General features: G+C 40.6%; 1 protein-coding gene across 1 annotated transcript; it reads left to right on the top strand. All coding sequences in view use genetic code 11, as the record gives it.

Moving 5' to 3' along the window:
* Window positions 1–1104: 1104 nt before the first annotated feature.
* EGR_09204 (Monocarboxylate transporter) lies at window positions 1105–25726 on the top strand (the record flags this gene model as incomplete). Its single annotated transcript, XM_024498453.1, has 4 exons — window positions 1105–3190; window positions 11335–13338; window positions 21584–21730; window positions 25494–25726. 4 exons carry the CDS (start codon window positions 1105–1107, stop codon window positions 25724–25726), a joined length of 4470 nt encoding a protein of 1489 aa, XP_024347153.1.

Below are 25726 nucleotides of genomic sequence, written 5' to 3'. Positions count from 1 at the left end.
GGTCCTTTTCTTTTGTTTCACTTTTTTTGCCCTTTTTTACCTGTTTTTTTCTTATTATTTTTTCGCCTTTCTTATTCCGTGTTTTTTTGCGTGTCGGCCTTTTTTTCTCCCTTGTGATTTTTTCTTTTTCTCTCTTTATTTACTCTTTTATTTCTAATTTGGGCTTCTATCGCTTTAGATTACCGTAATATAAAATAAATTCTTTTTTCACTAACCTGTTATCTTCTTCGTTTTCAAAAAATTTCCTTTTACTTTTTTCTCTTTATGCTTCGCCCCTGTTTCTCACAATTTTAGGATCGCATATACATAGGAACGGTATAAGGCTTTGAATTACGGTTAATGTACATTAAAACATATATTAATATATAAGCAGTGCCGGATAATTTTCATCATTTTTATATCCCGAGACCCGTCCAAATTTATGAAATTTATGGGAGTCACACCTTTTTAAAAAACTGCTTACCAAGCCGATTCTTATGCAAATCAAACTATAGAATGTCTTAGTACATAGTCATCGTTTCTGATTTTATCCATGCTTGACTGAATACACCACATACGTGGATGAGTGAATGTCACTGACTTTCATGGAGGGAACACATCTGGTTCCCTGTAAAGCTGAATGGTTTACGGCCTCCTTATCTATCATACTCCAGCCAATCTTATTGATCCAAGCATGTAAAGTAGGTCAGATTAGAGGGGGAGTATTGCCTTTTATCAGCACTGCAGAAGTAAGAATCAAGTAATTTTAATCCTAACTATCAAAACAACAAGAATTATAATTAAAGCCTTGATTTTTGCAGATTTTTGCATTTATTACTGTTATTTATTCCTTTATTTCCCTAACTTATTTAAATATTTGCTGATTTTGGCTTACACAAAAATACTTTGCGCCTGGGCAACGACAATATTTTAATATTATTCATTTTTTGTTTGATAAACTTACATGTGCTAATTTAAACTTGATACATTTTTGGCGTCCTGGGTGTTTATATGAGCTACTTAGGTGCAGCTCTTATAAGTCATCCAATCAACAAGATGGCTTGTTTGGTGTTTGTTTGAATTTACTGTGCTATTTTTGCATCTGCTCTTTGGCTTTGTCCATTCATGAACAAATCACATTCATCTACAATAGTCGTGGGTCGAATAAAATCAAGACGGGAAGATGGAAGTGTAAATTTTCCTCTAGATCATAATGATGCTACTTGGCCATCCAGCCGGCTACTCACCACAAATGATCGTCATGACAATGCCGACCGGCACATAACTCTAGCTGAACAACACACGGATATGAATCATGTGGCTTCTGAGTTTTCCTTTTTAAATTACGTTCGGTGTCATTTTGGTAAACATGACCTTAAATTGGCCAAAAAGCACGGGAAACTGGGGCCTATGCAAAAAAGTGGACCAGATGTGAATTTTGTGTCTGATGACCATTCAGTCATTTCCTCGCTTGAAAAATCGAAGAACATTTCGGTTTCTGATAGTATGGTCCAACTACGCGGTGGAATCCTCGAAAACTATCAGAATATCGTTCGTAAAGCCAGTCCTTCCCCCTCATCCTCTTCATCTGACAATAGTTCAAGCTTTAGTCCCTCGATTTCATCAGACAACTCCAGCGACACAGCAGCTGATGATGATGAATCTTCCACCGACTCTTCATCTCAGTCTGAGGATGAACTTTCGCCGCCAGAGCCACCCGATGGTGGATGGGGGTGGGTTATCGTGATTGCCACTTTTTTCATCCAAATGATTGACGACGGAGTTGCGACATCTTTCGGCATCTTTCTTGATGACCTCACTGAAGAATTCGGGGCTTCTTTGAGTGTTGCATCTTGGGTTGGTTCCTTCAGCTATGGTATTCCCTGCCTAGCGGCTCCAGTAGCTTCAATGCTCATTAATAAGTTTCAGTGTCGCAAAGTTTGCGTGATTGGCGGGCTGATTAGTGCCGTAGGCTGTGCCCTTGCATTCTTTGTAGAGTCTATGCTCGGCCTGGTTCTCACTTTTGGTATTCTTGTTGGACTGGGAGCAAGTCTTTCCTCCACTGCTGCATTGATTATTGTCTCATTGTATTTTGAAGATCGGCGTGCAACAGCTACTGGCCTTTCCATCGCTGGATCCGGAGTAGGCTCATTTGTTTTCGCTCCACTTGTCAATTATCTCATTACTATCTACACCTGGCGTGGAGCGATTCTCGTTCTCTCAGGAATCTTTACTCACATTGTGGTGTTTGGGTGCCTGATGCGACCCTTGGAGACTGGGCGTCAGCGAAGGAAACGTCAGCTTCTTCTAAGAATGGAGAACTTTGCTAAGGAGTCGGGATTCAAGCTGCCGGAGGTGTATCTCAAGAGTGAGGATGAAAATGTCGATCGTCGCATCCATCTTTTACGGAGACTTCTTATCAGTCCACAACGTCACAGTTCCTCGGATTCTACGTCAGATTTATCAATGGGCTCTTTGTTGATCACTGTCGATTCCTGTTTAAAGGATAACATTAAAGTTGAGGATGGCAAAGAGATGCAAAAAATTACCCAACCGAGACTCTCATTTTCAGACATCACTGAATCGAAGGAGAATTTATCAAACGCACATCAACATCCGCCTGTACTATCAGCTGCAACAAGCATTCGAAATGCCCTCTCACTTATTCCACCCGTCTACGGGCGAACCAAACGATCAGTTTATCACCGATCAGCTGCATTTCAGTCCACCACGCAAAAACACATTCGACCCACCTTCAGTATGCCAGATTTGCTGGGTTCAACACCATCCCTTCTCTCCTCATCTTCCGCCTCTTCTGGCCCAGTGGCCCGTGTTCGACAGCATCTGCATTTCATTCGCCGATATTTTTACCGCCAGTTGCGTAATGCAGTGGACCCTTCTATATTCTGGAGTTTTTCTTTTAATCTTTTTCTCCTCTCTACACTGGGTCTTTTCTTCTGGTGCAACGTGACCTACTTCTTCATCACTATTTATGCGAACTCGCAAGTGGGCATCTCCAATCGCTTGGCTGCGATGCTGTTGGCCATCATGGGGGGCTCAGACATGGTGGGTGAGGTGGTGTATGGTTGGGCTGCGGATCAAGAATGGTCGAACATCCTCCATTTATACACCTCCGGTGTAGTCGTTTGTGGTATCGCAACAATGCTTGTTCCTGTGGCAACTTCATTCGGCGCTCTTGTCGTCTACAACTGTGAGTTCTGCCATCCTTCTATTCAAACTTGATTTTTGTTTTACCGGTGTTGTTGTTAGTTGGGGTTTTCATTTAACTTAATTTAATGCTCGAATTATCTCTGAGGGTGTTTTAAGGCATAAGAGTCTGGAGAGGACTCAATTACAAGTAAATAAAGCTACACGCTAGGAGACTGAAATAAGATGCATAATTATGGACATATTTAAAACAGCTATCGTTTGGTTGAATTTTCATCGCTTTAATTTAGGCGTCGTTCTCAGCACTATGACTACAGAAAAGGTAGTTAGAGGACCTTTAAATTCCATAGTGGTTGTGCATCTCATACTTTTCGATGCTCTACCCGTCGCGCCTTGTTGTAGATTTCATCATGTTATTGCCTTGTTTTGGGTGAATTTGGGTTCTGCTTCGAGAATATTTCGGGTATCAATAACTAGTTTTATAAGTATTCCTCAGGTGCCAAAATCTCGAATGCAGCATGATGTATAAAATTGCTTTTTTAGTACTACACCCCACTTTTATTTCTCAGCTTTAGTTTGGTGCTCTTGCAGTGGTGTCAGTCGTTAATTTGTATTGTTATCAGTTTCTTACAACACGCAATCAAGCTGATGATCTTAAAAATTGGTTTTAAAGAAGTGCTTCTTGTTTTTATAACTACTATTTCTCATGCTACGGAATTTGAAATTAGAGTATCAAAAAGCGATGCATATTTAATGGTTTTTCCGTTCAAATCCCGGCACATTCATTTTCATTTTTTTTCCACGCACAAATCGACAAATCAACTCAGCCGGACTGCTGTTGTATTATTCTCATGGGTAAAAGGTGTTGCCCATAGCTCATCGCCCTGCCATCACCTTAGCACCTGAATCACTTCTGAAGGCAAGAAGCAGCTCTACTTATAAGCGCGCAGAAGGACTGAAAAGATAATGGTACAGGTGACCTGGATGTAGTCGCGTACACGACTGAAGTTATCGCAATCCTCTTTCATTATACATTAATTATAATTTAATGCTGCTTCATCCATTGTCTCTTACACTGCATTCTACTTTGCCCAAACCTTGTTTGGCTGCATCCGTTTTGGCCTATTCATAATTGGGCTGAAATACATCTAGACGCTAACATAGCGCTTCTTGATGGTGGAATAAGATTTTTGAAGTGTTTTGCTGACTCAACTTATCAGTTGATATATTCCATTTACCTATTTTTTGTCTATGTGCCAAACTAGTTGTTTTCGCTGTCACAAACACATAACTTGAAGTTTATCAATCTGTATTGTCAAGTAAACCACCCATTTCAGTCAATGTATAATCCAAATTGCTCTTCCGATTCCATTAAAGACAATAAGGGGCCAAGGTATGACGAACTCTCCTCCACCAAACAGTACTTGCCACTACAATTCCGTAGCAATTTCGTTAGACTATACCCCTTTCTTTGATTTCTGCCCGAAATACAAGAACCTATACCCTTTATACTAGCTAATCTGACAATTTATGCCTATTTTGGGGGAGTTTCGTCTCTAAAAAGCTATTCAAAATGTGGATTTTTGGTAGTTTAATTAAAAAGGATTTTCATCTTCAACGCTCAGGTTAATGCTTCTAGTGACTTTGTATATTCTCTTCATTTTTAGCGATTTTGCTTCTCAGCGTTTCCCAATTCTTCTTCCATTCTACTGAAAGTAGGGAAAAAATTGGTCCTTCAAAGTATTGACTGATAAGAAATGTGGATTTTCGCCTAGTTTGTACCGGATCTCTGCTATCCCAGCAGCTCTATTTCCCACCATTTGTCGTGGTAACCTTTCAAACAGCTAGTGCAGTTTCCAAAGTTTATTTTCAACTGTAGTGAAGAAGTCTGGCACGTTTCTACTACCCACGCCAGTGATCACGTCAAAAGTGTCACGGTAACATCATGGAGATCAACATTTTGATCATGTTTGTTGTCATGACCTTTTGCATTGTTCCGACTAGGTGGAGGTCGATTCTGCGTCAAATTCATTTGTCCTTACCCTGGTCCTGCTCCATGTGATCAATTGAATGAGATTACAAACTTATGAAGTAGTTGTAGAGGCTGCTTTTCTCTTTATACATGCGTCCTCAGTAAAAGTAAATGTATTAGTGGTTTGATTTAATAATGATGTTTAACGTGTTTGCTACTGAGGTCTTGGAGGAAACCCTATCACCACCATCTAGCAGTAGCATTTACACTACGGAATTGACCAATTCAACCGATGCTCACGTAGAAGCGGAAAGAGGTGTATTTGTCATCAGAATAACAAAGTTCTGTATTTGTTTTACTATTTTAAGGAGAGCCGACTTGTTTGCAAAATGAATTGGTATGGCCATACCCATCATAATTTAATAAAGGACATGTCGCGTATATGTGACGCTGGTAATGAATATGTGCGGTGACTTTAAGTTGCAAATCTAATGGAATCCCATATTTATAGAAAAAAATTGAAGTAATGCTGCCCCATATTAATTTAACTAGTCCCCGTTTGGAAGCTATAATTTTATCCTCATATACACAGAAATGGCCTCGATACGACTTTACAATGCATCACGTCTGCACGAACTTGCGAAGTGTTTACCAACAGCAATATTAGAATGGTTTCCGAGATTATTTAGGAGCTCATGACATAGTTAATAGCCGTATTCGATTAGTGAGAAGTCGCTCTGCACATTTACTATGTTCCATGGAGGTCCGTCCCTAGTTTATGGTTGGTAAAACTATTTACTCCAAGTTATTTCCGCTCTGAGAGCGCAGTGATTGGTACAAAAAAATAATACTCCACTCCCTTCTCTGTATATTTCCGTTTGAAACGGGTAGTCAGTCACTTTCTTCTCTAGGCTTACCACAGTAAATTGTCAAATCAGTTAGCAGTAAAAATGATCTATTTCGCAGCACGCTATCTACCAGGATCTTAAAGAAGGCAACACCGCAGCACAGTTGTTTTACTGTTCCACTGTAATTGTCGTTCATTTTTTCATGAATCTTAACATTCTACATAAATGAAGTGGGTAGCGTTACAAATTGGCATATGCGCTCCTGGACTAGGAGTACAACAGATAACTCAAATGAGAAAATTGAGGCGTCACATTTGTGGCACTGATAGCGAACGGTCAAAAAATTTACTGGAAAATTCGCTCCTTTTCGTTGTTCTAAGGATGAATGTGAAGCAGAAATTGGCTGTTTATTCTATCAAGGTACTTACGGCATTCGTTTTCGGTTTGTTGGTCTGATAAAGACTGGGTTCTCATAGTTCTATTCAATGTTTACGTCAATATGTTTACAAATTCTTTTGCACCACAGTAACAAATGGGGTGCGACTTGGAGACGACCTCTCTCCTACTGTACGTCTAGTGCGTGCTAATAAAGTCCACTCAGCTAATCTGTGCCGCGTCTCTTAGCCACGAGTTCATGTGTGGCATTGGCATCCATCGCCATGGCCTCGGTTCATCTCAATATTTCTCATAACTTGTTTGCTGAATTAAAACCCACTGCCTGATAGGAATTCTCTCCAACTGTTCGTTTACTTTGAACAGTCTGCACTGTCTACATTAGCACCGCGACTGAACTGCAGCTGAAAAATAGTAGGAACTTCTTTTCGCCTTACAGTGCTTGGTAGGTATTTCTACGAAAGGCATTTTTGGGGATAGATGAAACAAGAAACTATTTTAGTGCTATTAGCAGCTGATGTCGATCTGATGAAATGAAAGTACAGTGACATGTCAAACGGTGTTGGCATCACTTCCTTCCTTTTCTCAAACACAAATGCCTCATCTTGTATGCTTGGTGTGTGAATCCTAGAGAGGATTCAACAATCCCCTCTTTTAGAGTGATCGAAAATGATTTTTTAAAAGTATTCATAGAGTAACTGTTTCTGTGGAGACCGACTGTGAGGAACTGGATTTTTTCCCCAAAACTCATTGCTTGCTCAGACACAATACCGGGGCTCAACAAATGAAACCATTCCCATCGTTCTTTAGGTATATCTGGGTCTACTACGCTCTCACTTGGTATGCTCTCTTTCGGATTTTCGAAACTAGTGTAAAATGGGGTACAAAGTATTCCTATCTTTTCTTCTATTGCAATTAGAATAGATTTGATTGTGCGGAAGTGCTAAGAATTAACCAAATTAAAGGTAAACTCAAGTTTTCGCTGCAGAAATGGGGCCTATACCATATTGTTTGTCCATATTTCTCATTAGTTTTGAGGAAATTGGTATATTGTCCGGACCGGTAGATGAAGCGCAATTATTTGAGCTCCGTACTGAATGACCCTCTTGAAGTATTCATGAACGCCGAATACCACACTCTGTCACTTAATCTTTTGTCGGGTATCTGTTAAAGAATGGTGCAGTAATGCAGCACTGGAAATTCCTTCGAACCACTTTCTTATCATAAGAGCATTCGCTTTTTATAGTTATCTTTCCTCTTCATCTCTCTGCCACGCCTTGGTCTTTGATAGCATATTCCATGTCGGATGAAAAAAGGTGCCCCAGCCTACTGATTGCAAGCCTGCATATTGATACTCGCAGACAGGAACTATTTATTTTTCATTTAACAAATCAACCATTGGCAAATGCAGAGATGCCGACCATGTGCGATGTTGAGCTGCTTTGGCAGGGAACACGCCAGATCAGGATGTGGGTAGTGTTACACCGCTGTAAGCGCACCTGCCGCACTGCTGCTAATCCCAGCAACCCTATCGCTACAACTTCGCATATTTGAATTGCACGACAGAAATTGCCTACACCTTGATCCTCCCTTTGATCACTGGCTCTGCGTTGCCAAGATATGTTTACGGACACCTTTTAAGGTAAAGATGCATCCATCCACTTCCTGAATTTCCCATTTCACATTGCACGGTATTTAAACAATTTTTTACTTATTATCGCAAATTGTTCAGAAATGGTAAACACTTTCCCTTTGATGTTTGTAATGTTTTTTTATCTCATGAACCCGAAATGGAGCGCTACGTGTTTCCGCCCATTAATGAAAATTCACTTGCATCCAGTAAGCGTTTTGTGCTATTGTTTATTACTCTAGATGAGGTACATACATAGTTTAGCAGTTTCCGAGTTAACCTACAAACATTAAAAGGTCATGTCATCGTGCTTACAATATATTAAGTCGAAAGGCTGGTATTTTTAAAGATATGAAACAAATATTTAACTATTACGGATGCAAAACCGTACTCCTTGCTGAGGTTTCAAAAAATACCACCACTTGTAGCATATCATCAAGTTGTCTGGCTGACACATCTTCGCCACTGTAAACGTCTTGATTTTAAGCACTTAGCTTCCACTGCCTTAAGGTCAAGAGGTCTGGGTTCTGAATCGCCAACATTAGAACAAATAGTCGCAAATAGTCTAAACAGTGCAAAGTAGTCTGAGGTCCGCCTTTTGATTAGAAGAAAGTGGAACCATGTACGGAGAACCGTGGGTAGTTTAATAACTAATAATAACTAGTATCCACCTGCTTTCTGCATAGCAGCGCTAAACAGACTGTTAGCAGTACAATTAAAGAACCCTTTTTAGTGGTCTGGTTCATTTATACATGCTTCGTTTGATTCTGCAATTAACCGCTTGAATTTGGGTGTTCATGAGAAAACTGCAAAATAGAAATGTTACTGTTTGAACCCTGCGTAAATAATGTGGGGTCGAATTGAGAAAGATACAGTCATTGCAATACCATTGTCCATCTGACTTTTGCACATACACTACTAATCTTGAGTAGCGTATTGACGGAAATGAAAATTCGGTTGTTTCGCTCTTTAAAAATGCACTGTGATTCTTTAAAAAGGCATTTTAAAATCGGTGCCTTCCAAGTTAGAAAATGTGTTAAGCCTACTAGTTTATGATAAAGTGGAAAAAATGGTGTTACATTGCGATTTATTGTAATTTCTTAAATCCGTTTAAGGTAAAGGGGAGCTTTTATTACCTTTATCATTTTAAGGCTCGTTAGTACCTACCCGCTACGGCATGCTTGAATATGTCAACTACAGGGATGGGAATTTTCGGATTTGAAATCGCTTTGATCAACGACCCTTTCTCCGACAACAAGTAGTTGTGATCGCTTGATCTGTCCTTCACCTGACGTGCTTTTTATTACTCCCGTTTTCTCTACTGCTCTGCTTTGTTTGTAGGAAATTCCTCCTCCTTTTTTGACAATATTTTGCACCTGAATCGAGATCAGATGTGCCCTATGTGGAAAGTTGGAATTAGCGTTTCAACTCTCTGCACCTCTGTAAGCTATTTGGGTGAAATAAAAGGCTTGCATCCACCCTCTAAGATTACCAACTTCATGACAGATTGAAGTCCGGTTTGGTTTTCAGAAGCACATTTTCAGCACAACCCACGTAATCGCGACGATGTTGTCGTATCAAGGTACCATTAAATGCCTTCGATGGCGTTTACTTCGAAATGTAGTTTCAGGGCTAAGTACATCTGCGCGAGTTCTGGTTTATCCTACCTTGCTTTTCAGGATGTTGAATTTGTGGCCGAATCACGGGTTACTGATGTCTGTTTTGTTTGGATAAGTTTAATCGCCTCTCTGGTATTTCAATTATGCTTTGCACAGTACATCCCTTTGAATGCCTTCTCGGCCACGTGACGATGAAGTACATCTTCGCAGCTGTTAAATAGCCCACTTTATGCATTGATACCAATCAAGACGCTACCACGAATGCACTAGTTTAGTGTGTCAGTTGCAAGTGTTACCTCTAGACAGCCCTCAAAGTATCGTCAATTTCACGTTTTTTCTCTCAATTTTCTCCCTCTATGCTTCTAAGGATTTCTGGTTTGGGTCATTGGGTACTAAATATCCAAAGTTCTTAGATTAAATAGGGGGTTGAATGCCACCTCCACTATCAGTCTTTATCATCTTACATCTCTAGCTATTGAACTGTTGGCAAATTCTTGCCTTTTAAACAGGCTAACGCTCCACATTCTTTCTAGTAAAGCGGTCCTTTTCTTTTGTTTCACTTTTTTTGCCCTTTTTTACCTGTTTTTTTCTTATTATTTTTTCGCCTTTCTTATTCCGTGTTTTTTTGCGTGTCGGCCTTTTTTTCTCCCTTGTGATTTTTTCTTTTTCTCTCTTTATTTACTCTTTTATTTCTAATTTGGGCTTCTATCGCTTTAGATTACCGTAATATAAAATAAATTCTTTTTTCACTAACCTGTTATCTTCTTCGTTTTCAAAAAATTTCCTTTTACTTTTTTCTCTTTATGCTTCGCCCCTGTTTCTCACAATTTTAGGATCGCATATACATAGGAACGGTATAAGGCTTTGAATTACGGTTAATGTACATTAAAACATATATTAATATATAAGCAGTGCCGGATAATTTTCATCATTTTTATATCCCGAGACCCGTCCAAATTTATGAAATTTATGGGAGTCACACCTTTTTAAAAAACTGCTTACCAAGCCGATTCTTATGCAAATCAAACTATAGAATGTCTTAGTACATAGTCATCGTTTCTGATTTTATCCATGCTTGACTGAATACACCACATACGTGGATGAGTGAATGTCACTGACTTTCATGGAGGGAACACATCTGGTTCCCTGTAAAGCTGAATGGTTTACGGCCTCCTTATCTATCATACTCCAGCCAATCTTATTGATCCAAGCATGTAAAGTAGGTCAGATTAGAGGGGGAGTATTGCCTTTTATCAGCACTGCAGAAGTAAGAATCAAGTAATTTTAATCCTAACTATCAAAACAACAAGAATTATAATTAAAGCCTTGATTTTTGCAGATTTTTGCATTTATTACTGTTATTTATTCCTTTATTTCCCTAACTTATTTAAATATTTGCTGATTTTGGCTTACACAAAAATACTTTGCGCCTGGGCAACGACAATATTTTAATATTATTCATTTTTTGTTTGATAAACTTACATGTGCTAATTTAAACTTGATACATTTTTGGCGTCCTGGGTGTTTATATGAGCTACTTAGGTGCAGCTCTTATAAGTCATCCAATCAACAAGATGGCTTGTTTGGTGTTTGTTTGAATTTACTGTGCTATTTTTGCATCTGCTCTTTGGCTTTGTCCATTCATGAACAAATCACATTCATCTACAATAGTCGTGGGTCGAATAAAATCAAGACGGGAAGATGGAAGTGTAAATTTTCCTCTAGATCATAATGATGCTACTTGGCCATCCAGCCGGCTACTCACCACAAATGATCGTCATGACAATGCCGACCGGCACATAACTCTAGCTGAACAACACACGGATATGAATCATGTGGCTTCTGAGTTTTCCTTTTTAAATTACGTTCGGTGTCATTTTGGTAAACATGACCTTAAATTGGCCAAAAAGCACGGGAAACTGGGGCCTATGCAAAAAAGTGGACCAGATGTGAATTTTGTGTCTGATGACCATTCAGTCATTTCCTCGCTTGAAAAATCGAAGAACATTTCGGTTTCTGATAGTATGGTCCAACTACGCGGTGGAATCCTCGAAAACTATCAGAATATCGTTCGTAAAGCCAGTCCTTCCCCCTCATCCTCTTCATCTGACAATAGTTCAAGCTTTAGTCCCTCGATTTCATCAGACAACTCCAGCGACACAGCAGCTGATGATGATGAATCTTCCACCGACTCTTCATCTCAGTCTGAGGATGAACTTTCGCCGCCAGAGCCACCCGATGGTGGATGGGGGTGGGTTATCGTGATTGCCACTTTTTTCATCCAAATGATTGACGACGGAGTTGCGACATCTTTCGGCATCTTTCTTGATGACCTCACTGAAGAATTCGGGGCTTCTTTGAGTGTTGCATCTTGGGTTGGTTCCTTCAGCTATGGTATTCCCTGCCTAGCGGCTCCAGTAGCTTCAATGCTCATTAATAAGTTTCAGTGTCGCAAAGTTTGCGTGATTGGCGGGCTGATTAGTGCCGTAGGCTGTGCCCTTGCATTCTTTGTAGAGTCTATGCTCGGCCTGGTTCTCACTTTTGGTATTCTTGTTGGACTGGGAGCAAGTCTTTCCTCCACTGCTGCATTGATTATTGTCTCATTGTATTTTGAAGATCGGCGTGCAACAGCTACTGGCCTTTCCATCGCTGGATCCGGAGTAGGCTCATTTGTTTTCGCTCCACTTGTCAATTATCTCATTACTATCTACACCTGGCGTGGAGCGATTCTCGTTCTCTCAGGAATCTTTACTCACATTGTGGTGTTTGGGTGCCTGATGCGACCCTTGGAGACTGGGCGTCAGCGAAGGAAACGTCAGCTTCTTCTAAGAATGGAGAACTTTGCTAAGGAGTCGGGATTCAAGCTGCCGGAGGTGTATCTCAAGAGTGAGGATGAAAATGTCGATCGTCGCATCCATCTTTTACGGAGACTTCTTATCAGTCCACAACGTCACAGTTCCTCGGATTCTACGTCAGATTTATCAATGGGCTCTTTGTTGATCACTGTCGATTCCTGTTTAAAGGATAACATTAAAGTTGAGGATGGCAAAGAGATGCAAAAAATTACCCAACCGAGACTCTCATTTTCAGACATCACTGAATCGAAGGAGAATTTATCAAACGCACATCAACATCCGCCTGTACTATCAGCTGCAACAAGCATTCGAAATGCCCTCTCACTTATTCCACCCGTCTACGGGCGAACCAAACGATCAGTTTATCACCGATCAGCTGCATTTCAGTCCACCACGCAAAAACACATTCGACCCACCTTCAGTATGCCAGATTTGCTGGGTTCAACACCATCCCTTCTCTCCTCATCTTCCGCCTCTTCTGGCCCAGTGGCCCGTGTTCGACAGCATCTGCATTTCATTCGCCGATATTTTTACCGCCAGTTGCGTAATGCAGTGGACCCTTCTATATTCTGGAGTTTTTCTTTTAATCTTTTTCTCCTCTCTACACTGGGTCTTTTCTTCTGGTGCAACGTGACCTACTTCTTCATCACTATTTATGCGAACTCGCAAGTGGGCATCTCCAATCGCTTGGCTGCGATGCTGTTGGCCATCATGGGGGGCTCAGACATGGTGGGTGAGGTGGTGTATGGTTGGGCTGCGGATCAAGAATGGTCGAACATCCTCCATTTATACACCTCCGGTGTAGTCGTTTGTGGTATCGCAACAATGCTTGTTCCTGTGGCAACTTCATTCGGCGCTCTTGTCGTCTACAACTGTGAGTTCTGCCATCCTTCTATTCAAACTTGATTTTTGTTTTACCGGTGTTGTTGTTAGTTGGGGTTTTCATTTAACTTAATTTAATGCTCGAATTATCTCTGAGGGTGTTTTAAGGCATAAGAGTCTGGAGAGGACTCAATTACAAGTAAATAAAGCTACACGCTAGGAGACTGAAATAAGATGCATAATTATGGACATATTTAAAACAGCTATCGTTTGGTTGAATTTTCATCGCTTTAATTTAGGCGTCGTTCTCAGCACTATGACTACAGAAAAGGTAGTTAGAGGACCTTTAAATTCCATAGTGGTTGTGCATCTCATACTTTTCGATGCTCTACCCGTCGCGCCTTGTTGTAGATTTCATCATGTTATTGCCTTGTTTTGGGTGAATTTGGGTTCTGCTTCGAGAATATTTCGGGTATCAATAACTAGTTTTATAAGTATTCCTCAGGTGCCAAAATCTCGAATGCAGCATGATGTATAAAATTGCTTTTTTAGTACTACACCCCACTTTTATTTCTCAGCTTTAGTTTGGTGCTCTTGCAGTGGTGTCAGTCGTTAATTTGTATTGTTATCAGTTTCTTACAACACGCAATCAAGCTGATGATCTTAAAAATTGGTTTTAAAGAAGTGCTTCTTGTTTTTATAACTACTATTTCTCATGCTACGGAATTTGAAATTAGAGTATCAAAAAGCGATGCATATTTAATGGTTTTTCCGTTCAAATCCCGGCACATTCATTTTCATTTTTTTTCCACGCACAAATCGACAAATCAACTCAGCCGGACTGCTGTTGTATTATTCTCATGGGTAAAAGGTGTTGCCCATAGCTCATCGCCCTGCCATCACCTTAGCACCTGAATCACTTCTGAAGGCAAGAAGCAGCTCTACTTATAAGCGCGCAGAAGGACTGAAAAGATAATGGTACAGGTGACCTGGATGTAGTCGCGTACACGACTGAAGTTATCGCAATCCTCTTTCATTATACATTAATTATAATTTAATGCTGCTTCATCCATTGTCTCTTACACTGCATTCTACTTTGCCCAAACCTTGTTTGGCTGCATCCGTTTTGGCCTATTCATAATTGGGCTGAAATACATCTAGACGCTAACATAGCGCTTCTTGATGGTGGAATAAGATTTTTGAAGTGTTTTGCTGACTCAACTTATCAGTTGATATATTCCATTTACCTATTTTTTGTCTATGTGCCAAACTAGTTGTTTTCGCTGTCACAAACACATAACTTGAAGTTTATCAATCTGTATTGTCAAGTAAACCACCCATTTCAGTCAATGTATAATCCAAATTGCTCTTCCGATTCCATTAAAGACAATAAGGGGCCAAGGTATGACGAACTCTCCTCCACCAAACAGTACTTGCCACTACAATTCCGTAGCAATTTCGTTAGACTATACCCCTTTCTTTGATTTCTGCCCGAAATACAAGAACCTATACCCTTTATACTAGCTAATCTGACAATTTATGCCTATTTTGGGGGAGTTTCGTCTCTAAAAAGCTATTCAAAATGTGGATTTTTGGTAGTTTAATTAAAAAGGATTTTCATCTTCAACGCTCAGGTTAATGCTTCTAGTGACTTTGTATATTCTCTTCATTTTTAGCGATTTTGCTTCTCAGCGTTTCCCAATTCTTCTTCCATTCTACTGAAAGTAGGGAAAAAATTGGTCCTTCAAAGTATTGACTGATAAGAAATGTGGATTTTCGCCTAGTTTGTACCGGATCTCTGCTATCCCAGCAGCTCTATTTCCCACCATTTGTCGTGGTAACCTTTCAAACAGCTAGTGCAGTTTCCAAAGTTTATTTTCAACTGTAGTGAAGAAGTCTGGCACGTTTCTACTACCCACGCCAGTGATCACGTCAAAAGTGTCACGGTAACATCATGGAGATCAACATTTTGATCATGTTTGTTGTCATGACCTTTTGCATTGTTCCGACTAGGTGGAGGTCGATTCTGCGTCAAATTCATTTGTCCTTACCCTGGTCCTGCTCCATGTGATCAATTGAATGAGATTACAAACTTATGAAGTAGTTGTAGAGGCTGCTTTTCTCTTTATACATGCGTCCTCAGTAAAAGTAAATGTATTAGTGGTTTGATTTAATAATGATGTTTAACGTGTTTGCTACTGAGGTCTTGGAGGAAACCCTATCACCACCATCTAGCAGTAGCATTTACACTACGGAATTGACCAATTCAACCGATGCTCACGTAGAAGCGGAAAGAGGTGTATTTGTCATCAGAATAACAAAGTTCTGTATTTGTTTTACTATTTTAAGGAGAGCCGACTTGTTTGCAAAATGAATTGGTATGGCCATACCCATCATAATTTAATAAAGGACATGTCGCGTATATGTGACGCTGGTAATGAATATGTGCGGTGACTTTAAGTTGCAAATCTAATGGAATCCCATATTTATAGAAAAAAATTGAAGTAATGCTGCCCCATATTAATTTAACTAGTCCCCGTTTGGAAGCTATAATTTTATCCTCATATACACAGAAATGGCCTCGATACGACTTTACAATGCATCACGTCTGCACGAACTTGCGAAGTGTTTACCAACAGCAATATTAGAATGGTTTCCGAGATTATTTAGGAGCTCATGACATAGTTAATAGCCGTATTCGATTAGTGAGAAGTCGCTCTGCACATTTACTATGTTCCATGGAGGTCCGTCCCTAGTTTATGGTTGGTAAAACTATTTACTCCAAGTTATTTCCGCTCTGAGAGCGCAGTGATTGGTACAAAAAAATAATACTCCACTCCCTTCTCTGTATATTTCCGTTTGAAACGGGTAGTCAGTCACTTTCTTCTCTAGGCTTACCACAGTAAATTGTCAAATCAGTTAGCAGTAAAAATGATCTATTTCGCAGCACGCTATCTACCAGGATCTTAAAGAAGGCAACACCGCAGCACAGTTGTTTTACTGTTCCACTGTAATTGTCGTTCATTTTTTCATGAATCTTAACATTCTACATAAATGAAGTGGGTAGCGTTACAAATTGGCATATGCGCTCCTGGACTAGGAGTACAACAGATAACTCAAATGAGAAAATTGAGGCGTCACATTTGTGGCACTGATAGCGAACGGTCAAAAAATTTACTGGAAAATTCGCTCCTTTTCGTTGTTCTAAGGATGAATGTGAAGCAGAAATTGGCTGTTTATTCTATCAAGGTACTTACGGCATTCGTTTTCGGTTTGTTGGTCTGATAAAGACTGGGTTCTCATAGTTCTATTCAATGTTTACGTCAATATGTTTACAAATTCTTTTGCACCACAGTAACAAATGGGGTGCGACTTGGAGACGACCTCTCTCCTACTGTACGTCTAGTGCGTGCTAATAAAGTCCACTCAGCTAATCTGTGCCGCGTCTCTTAGCCACGAGTTCATGTGTGGCATTGGCATCCATCGCCATGGCCTCGGTTCATCTCAATATTTCTCATAACTTGTTTGCTGAATTAAAACCCACTGCCTGATAGGAATTCTCTCCAACTGTTCGTTTACTTTGAACAGTCTGCACTGTCTACATTAGCACCGCGACTGAACTGCAGCTGAAAAATAGTAGGAACTTCTTTTCGCCTTACAGTGCTTGGTAGGTATTTCTACGAAAGGCATTTTTGGGGATAGATGAAACAAGAAACTATTTTAGTGCTATTAGCAGCTGATGTCGATCTGATGAAATGAAAGTACAGTGACATGTCAAACGGTGTTGGCATCACTTCCTTCCTTTTCTCAAACACAAATGCCTCATCTTGTATGCTTGGTGTGTGAATCCTAGAGAGGATTCAACAATCCCCTCTTTTAGAGTGATCGAAAATGATTTTTTAAAAGTATTCATAGAGTAACTGTTTCTGTGGAGACCGACTGTGAGGAACTGGATTTTTTCCCCAAAACTCATTGCTTGCTCAGACACAATACCGGGGCTCAACAAATGAAACCATTCCCATCGTTCTTTAGGTATATCTGGGTCTACTACGCTCTCACTTGGTATGCTCTCTTTCGGATTTTCGAAACTAGTGTAAAATGGGGTACAAAGTATTCCTATCTTTTCTTCTATTGCAATTAGAATAGATTTGATTGTGCGGAAGTGCTAAGAATTAACCAAATTAAAGGTAAACTCAAGTTTTCGCTGCAGAAATGGGGCCTATACCATATTGTTTGTCCATATTTCTCATTAGTTTTGAGGAAATTGGTATATTGTCCGGACCGGTAGATGAAGCGCAATTATTTGAGCTCCGTACTGAATGACCCTCTTGAAGTATTCATGAACGCCGAATACCACACTCTGTCACTTAATCTTTTGTCGGGTATCTGTTAAAGAATGGTGCAGTAATGCAGCACTGGAAATTCCTTCGAACCACTTTCTTATCATAAGAGCATTCGCTTTTTATAGTTATCTTTCCTCTTCATCTCTCTGCCACGCCTTGGTCTTTGATAGCATATTCCATGTCGGATGAAAAAAGGTGCCCCAGCCTACTGATTGCAAGCCTGCATATTGATACTCGCAGACAGGAACTATTTATTTTTCATTTAACAAATCAACCATTGGCAAATGCAGAGATGCCGACCATGTGCGATGTTGAGCTGCTTTGGCAGGGAACACGCCAGATCAGGATGTGGGTAGTGTTACACCGCTGTAAGCGCACCTGCCGCACTGCTGCTAATCCCAGCAACCCTATCGCTACAACTTCGCATATTTGAATTGCACGACAGAAATTGCCTACACCTTGATCCTCCCTTTGATCACTGGCTCTGCGTTGCCAAGATATGTTTACGGACACCTTTTAAGGTAAAGATGCATCCATCCACTTCCTGAATTTCCCATTTCACATTGCACGGTATTTAAACAATTTTTTACTTATTATCGCAAATTGTTCAGAAATGGTAAACACTTTCCCTTTGATGTTTGTAATGTTTTTTTATCTCATGAACCCGAAATGGAGCGCTACGTGTTTCCGCCCATTAATGAAAATTCACTTGCATCCAGTAAGCGTTTTGTGCTATTGTTTATTACTCTAGATGAGGTACATACATAGTTTAGCAGTTTCCGAGTTAACCTACAAACATTAAAAGGTCATGTCATCGTGCTTACAATATATTAAGTCGAAAGGCTGGTATTTTTAAAGATATGAAACAAATATTTAACTATTACGGATGCAAAACCGTACTCCTTGCTGAGGTTTCAAAAAATACCACCACTTGTAGCATATCATCAAGTTGTCTGGCTGACACATCTTCGCCACTGTAAACGTCTTGATTTTAAGCACTTAGCTTCCACTGCCTTAAGGTCAAGAGGTCTGGGTTCTGAATCGCCAACATTAGAACAAATAGTCGCAAATAGTCTAAACAGTGCAAAGTAGTCTGAGGTCCGCCTTTTGATTAGAAGAAAGTGGAACCATGTACGGAGAACCGTGGGTAGTTTAATAACTAATAATAACTAGTATCCACCTGCTTTCTGCATAGCAGCGCTAAACAGACTGTTAGCAGTACAATTAAAGAACCCTTTTTAGTGGTCTGGTTCATTTATACATGCTTCGTTTGATTCTGCAATTAACCGCTTGAATTTGGGTGTTCATGAGAAAACTGCAAAATAGAAATGTTACTGTTTGAACCCTGCGTAAATAATGTGGGGTCGAATTGAGAAAGATACAGTCATTGCAATACCATTGTCCATCTGACTTTTGCACATACACTACTAATCTTGAGTAGCGTATTGACGGAAATGAAAATTCGGTTGTTTCGCTCTTTAAAAATGCACTGTGATTCTTTAAAAAGGCATTTTAAAATCGGTGCCTTCCAAGTTAGAAAATGTGTTAAGCCTACTAGTTTATGATAAAGTGGAAAAAATGGTGTTACATTGCGATTTATTGTAATTTCTTAAATCCGTTTAAGGTAAAGGGGAGCTTTTATTACCTTTATCATTTTAAGGCTCGTTAGTACCTACCCGCTACGGCATGCTTGAATATGTCAACTACAGGGATGGGAATTTTCGGATTTGAAATCGCTTTGATCAACGACCCTTTCTCCGACAACAAGTAGTTGTGATCGCTTGATCTGTCCTTCACCTGACGTGCTTTTTATTACTCCCGTTTTCTCTACTGCTCTGCTTTGTTTGTAGGAAATTCCTCCTCCTTTTTTGACAATATTTTGCACCTGAATCGAGATCAGATGTGCCCTATGTGGAAAGTTGGAATTAGCGTTTCAACTCTCTGCACCTCTGTAAGCTATTTGGGTGAAATAAAAGGCTTGCATCCACCCTCTAAGATTACCAACTTCATGACAGATTGAAGTCCGGTTTGGTTTTCAGAAGCACATTTTCAGCACAACCCACGTAATCGCGACGATGTTGTCGTATCAAGGTACCATTAAATGCCTTCGATGGCGTTTACTTCGAAATGTAGTTTCAGGGCTAAGTACATCTGCGCGAGTTCTGGTTTATCCTACCTTGCTTTTCAGGATGTTGAATTTGTGGCCGAATCACGGGTTACTGATGTCTGTTTTGTTTGGATAAGTTTAATCGCCTCTCTGGTATTTCAATTATGCTTTGCACAGTACATCCCTTTGAATGCCTTCTCGGCCACGTGACGATGAAGTACATCTTCGCAGCTGTTAAATAGCCCACTTTATGCATTGATACCAATCAAGACGCTACCACGAATGCACTAGTTTAGTGTGTCAGTTGCAAGTGTTACCTCTAGACAGCCCTCAAAGTATCGTCAATTTCACGTTTTTTCTCTCAATTTTCTCCCTCTATGCTTCTAAGGATTTCTGGTTTGGGTCATTGGGTACTAAATATCCAAAGTTCTTAGATTAAATAGGGGGTTGAATGCCACCTCCACTATCAGTCTTTATCATCTTACATCTCTAGCTATTGAACTGTTGGCAAATTCTTGCCTTTTAAACAGGCTAACGCTCCACATTCTTTCTAGTAAAGCAATGAAATTAGAACAAGTAATTGTTCATTACTTCCCGCATACATGTGAAAGCACCTTTTTGTTAATTTTATGGAAACTTCTTTCATAGTCTTGACTTATTTCAATTTACTGGATATTTATCAGATAAATGATTTTAGTACTTTAACATTTTGGGGCAAATGGGGTTACCTGTGAGCGTTTGCGGCAAAGCAACATGTGACTAATTCCTCCTTTTGTCGTCCATTTCTGCCTTCTAGTCCAATGTAGCAGGGACCACATCGATGCAAACACGCCTTAAAATGAGGAAATAGCGTTTTTATGCTTCCTTACGGATTATTTATGTCAGGAGCTCAAAGTTGGCTCTTTATTCATGTATGGGAATAAGACTGTCTGCCTTGGTGCCTATCCTTGTCTTTGTCTGATTCTAAGTAATGATTTTTTTAGGGTAATGTGTTGGACAGCAATCAGAACCTAAGGAACGGTGGAAGTACTTTTGATCTGATACGCGAAAGGGGAAATTTCACGGTTGCTGTGCTTCAGAAAGTGAATGCTGCCGAATCAGCTTTTACATTCACTAAGGTGACTAACTGTCAGGATAGCATGATTGTTGCTAAAAGATTACCAGTCTAGCCTAGTCATTGATACTTATTTGAACTACTCATGACTGTACTCTACTTTCAAACGCGTTCCCTTCATCCATGAAATAAGGAACTCTTCGGTCTACACAAATTTTCTTGACGATGACCGTTTAGAGCCAATTTGAAGCCGTAACTGTGCATCGTTAATCACGGCGTTAAAATCTAAAGTGTTACGTCTTATTTTCCACTTCTAGCGGAAGCGTTATCACCTGTGAAACCCATTTCACACGCCACTTTTATGCGCTGAAGTGGGGTTTCGTGGTGTAGTGCTAGAGTTAACCCGAGCAAATAGGTCTGGCAGCAGCATCATTACAATCGCCCAGGAAGGCCGAATTGTTAGTAGCTTAGGAATGGGAAACGGTTTGTGGGAGAATGAGCAATCTGTATGCTTACTAAACAAGATAAAATCTGTCTATCTGGTCTCCATCCTCTTTATTTTCCATAATTTTTTTTATCCACTGTTAATCACAAAAAGAAGACATTCGATTTTAACTTCAGTTTTGCGTCTCAACTTTCGTAAGCAGCAAAAGGTGCGGAACAAATTCCAGCACGCTGCATAAATGTAGCCTGCAAGCCTGAAAACAGCCTTATTATTGGGGTACAGGAGGGCTGGAAGACTAGTCGTAGTATGGATTGCATTGTGCATAACCACGGCTCTCTTTGGTTACAGTGGTCTTCGGTTTCACTATGGCGGCCAATGACTCGTTATGCACAATCGTCATCATTGAGTTCCTTGGCCTGAGTCGTCTTGTTAGTGGTCTCGGTTTCTGCCTCTTCTGTCAGGGCGTCGCGTCCATTTTCGGCCCCCCGGTCATCGGTAAGTTGGTGTTTTTGGTGGTCGAGCATTCACTCCACTGTTGCGACGTGACGCTGGCGGCGCGTCACTGTCGTAAACACTGAATTGCCTTTGTGACGATGGCATAAGTCGGTGCTTATTGCACAAATGCACGAATGAATGGCCCCAAAATGAAGTGCGCAAGCATGAAATTAAAAAAGGTGGCCGAATCAGGTTAGCCTGACATCATTTGCTCAATTCAATTGTATAACCGTAGGAGTGTTTTTTATCCCCTTTCGGGCAAGCTAGCATAGCTCCGAGATGAATGCGCTTCTCATTCAGGATCGATGGCTGCAATGCCGTTCCCAAGTCATAAAAATTTCCCGGGGGCGACCTCTATCGCCAAATACTAAAAAAGGAGCTGCATTGCATATAAGCTGAAGCCAGAAATGAGTGGTACTTAAAGGAGAAATTTTTCAGTTGCGTGATAATTCTGAAGACAAGTTTGTTGGAAAAGTTAGCAAAACTCATTTTCTCCTCTCAACTTTATACGTGTTTAGTTGACTCGTCAAAGTCTATGATGACGCCTAGATTCGCTTTCGGTCGGGAGTTGGCTGGATTGCCTAATACAGAAACTGGAATTACTTCAATTCGAACAACGAGTATTTCGATTTCATTTCCCCTAGTTCTATTTGACAGATGTCTGTTGGGTCTGCGCTCACCCATCTCCCATTTCTCTCATCATTCCCTTTTATTTAAAAACTGCACTTCGCTCTCTTTTTCATCTGGTAAGAAAATATGCTTTCAGTACTTCCTACTGCATTTGTTGAATCGGAAATTGCACTTTTAAGTAGTTTAACCTGACCTCGGCATGATGTCACTCAAGTGAATCTATACGGCTCTTCAATGACAAGCTTCTTCGTTGTTTTTAATGTCAGAAATTGGAGATTTTATCCCCGTCCTCTGCTAACGGTTCTATTTGGGTCTACTTAAATCGACTATTTGCTCTACTGGTACTTTTTGTCCTTTACAAAAAGCAACGTTTCATTTCAAAATAGTGCTCCTTGTGTGTTCTCGCGATGCTATTTGTTAATGTGAATATGATATTTCCTGAAGACTTGGACATTTCAGCGTTTTGAATTAGCGGGAGGAGTGTGAATTACCGCGAGTTCTTCACTACCATGAGAGCTTTTAATCATAGGTAGTGCCCCAAGACTTCCCTGAAGACGAAAGAAGACATAATACTCGGGTGGAATATGTATTGTCGACGTACCGAAAGCCTTGGGAGTTACTGGTATGACCGAGAAGCTAAACCCTCCGCCGAGGTAGAATGGCAGAGCCTCTCAGTGGCCCGCCACCAAAGCCGAGAGTTGGACAAATAATCGGTGTGGTGCGCTTATACAAAGCACTGTGGAATTGTTTTTCAATTATGCATAACATTACGCTACTATCCATCTACCCACATTATGCTCCATACTGAATCATAACAGGATTCTACGTTCCTATAAAGCGAAGAACGTCCTCTCTATTATGTCCCTGTTAAAAACAACAATGGTATAGATCCGAAGTTTTGCTTAAGTAAGAATTTCCTTTGCGTCCATAAAGCGGTTCCCTTAAATCGCGTTTCCTCAATTTATCGCCTTTTTCTCGTCTCCTTGGTACTGGAGTTTTTGTACTGATCATGCAGCTCCAAGAGCACACAGGTGTTCAGTACGGTTTTGTTGTGATCGGGTTAGAAATTGACTCACGTCACTTTGGCTTGAGGGTATCTACTCAAACGTTTGTTTGGCCCTAGAACGCCGTCGTTATTTTTGCAGATGTCTGCTACTGAGACCACCTCAACAAAGACAACGTGAAAATTGCTTGTAATAAGGAGCTAACGATGTTCAAAAGGTCGCTCAGCACCGAACCCTGTTCTATGCTTGAACTAACTGCTACCTCTCCGACATTTGAACCAGACTGGCACACAATGTGTGCATCGGTTGTCGATATCTGGGGGGTTAAAACTGTTTGCAACGCCGCCTCGGTGGTGTGCCTTTTTAGTACTTAAAATTTGAAATCTGGGTTTAATTTGATCGCCTGGCCGGACGACCAACACACTCATCATTTACTCGGATATAAGGAACCCGGATTATTTAAGCACCAGTCTCCTAGTCATCACTGTCACAGTCCGCATCCATTGTACTTTCTCCAGTTAACCGGTTGTTGAAAATCTAGCTCCATCATGCAAGACTATCTCTGAAGGCGTTCAAAGAGATTGGTTTGATTAGGGCTCTAAATGTTGATCCTAGAGATAGCCCAACTCTGGGGTCGATCTGAGTCCCCAAAACGTGACAGTTAGACTGTCTATTTCGTGTCTGGCGACCGGGAGGTACCGATGAGCCCACAGAGAAGTAATTTCATCCAGGCTGCTGCAATCCCGCCCTAGAAGCGTGAAACGGTAGAGATAGGAGACCAGAAACATTCCTACCAAAAGCGAATTTTTTTCATGTGTCGGTATGTCTAATTAACTTCTTCCGACCCAACATCAGACCAGATAACTTTACTACTACTTTTCCTAATACAACATTCAAAAGCTCTCAAACTTGTCATGCTAAAATTAAAAAATACTGCTGCTTTTGCTCATCGGTTTTCTCAAGATTTCCAGTCAACTTATTTTCAATTTTTTTAAGATGGCTTGTGCTTGACTATCGCTACTTGCGCTTGACAAGAAACTAAGCTTTTTTAAACCACCATAAAGTTAGCTATCATTGCAAAAGCTAGCAGTTTCCTAGTGTCAAGTCATCGGAATTTTTTCCTCATCGTTTGTACAGACGCTTCGCCTACGCCCTCTCGGCCCTCTGCTATAGTTGAGGTTTCGCCAACTGGCCGTATGCTTAAGATAGAAGCTGCTAAACTGCTTTCCGCACATACGTGTTTAAGGCTTTCGCAGGTCCATATCATTTTTGACCAATTTACCAGCTTAAACGCGCTGTCTCCACTAAAAACTAGCAGAATTTTTCGCAAGAAATGGGTCAAAATTTACACCTTCTTCGTGAGTGATTTGGGAGAGGGGGTTCAGTCAAACTCTAAAACGCTCCAAATTTGAAATCAGGAACATTTCTGTCAGCTGATACCGCCCAATTTTGGCTTGATTAATTACGAGTTAATATACCCCCTTTTTGCTACTTGGAATCCACACTCAGCCCACTGGGACTGGGACTGTCGGTTCTTGCAGTTTAGCCACCTTTTATACCGCCCTCCTGCCAATCATCCCAACACAAATGGTAGTTTGGTCGCACATATTTTTTTCTACTGTGACAATTTTCTGCAAAACCAGTGAGCATTTTTCTGCTTTATAATTGAGACTGAAATGGGCGTCAAATGCCTGTGGCATTTTTATTCCTGTTGCATTAGATCGCATCAGGGGCGCTTGCTCCACCTTGAGCATTCTTGTTCATTCAACAGCCTAAAGTATGTGGACTGCAATTTGACATGGCTTATGTCATTTCTATGTTATACGGGGAACATAATTACAAAACCGTGTTTGTATCGTTGAATTTCTTTGAAATTGTAATGTTAATTACCTCTGATCGACCATGAGTTTTAGTATTCGGTGGGAGTACACTCCATCTCGATTCATTTTTTTTCTTCTGCATTTTTTTTGTTACAGGGCACCACTGCAAAATAGTGGTTTTTTAACGGTGGAAGATGAATGCTTTCGCGTTTTTCCTCATTGGTGCAGTTGAAATTGCACTTTCTTGTGCTAGAAATACCATTTACTTAAATGATTTAAGTGACCCCATGTTTTACTTGTATGGCACAGGATTTATAATTGACGCAACCGAGTCCTACACAGTTGCCTTCACCGTTTGTGGCGCGGGCGTGCTTCTAGCTGGTTTGGTGATGCTGCCGGCGATAGTCCGACAGCTACAACACCGTCGGGCAAAACGACGTCGCCTGGAGGCTCGAAGACAGGCAGCCAGCGCCACTGCTGCCGCTGGCGAAAGGACTGAAAATGGCAACGTGTTGATTTGCTCAAGTCCCTCACCCATCTAA

Source organism: Echinococcus granulosus, assembly GCF_000524195.1.
Source record: "Echinococcus granulosus chromosome Unknown EG_S00136, whole genome shotgun sequence".
NCBI classification, from domain to species: Eukaryota; Metazoa; Platyhelminthes; class Cestoda; order Cyclophyllidea; family Taeniidae; genus Echinococcus; species Echinococcus granulosus.
The sequence above is the reverse complement of the archived record's forward strand: the minus strand, read 5'-3'. Positions and strand labels throughout refer to the sequence as shown.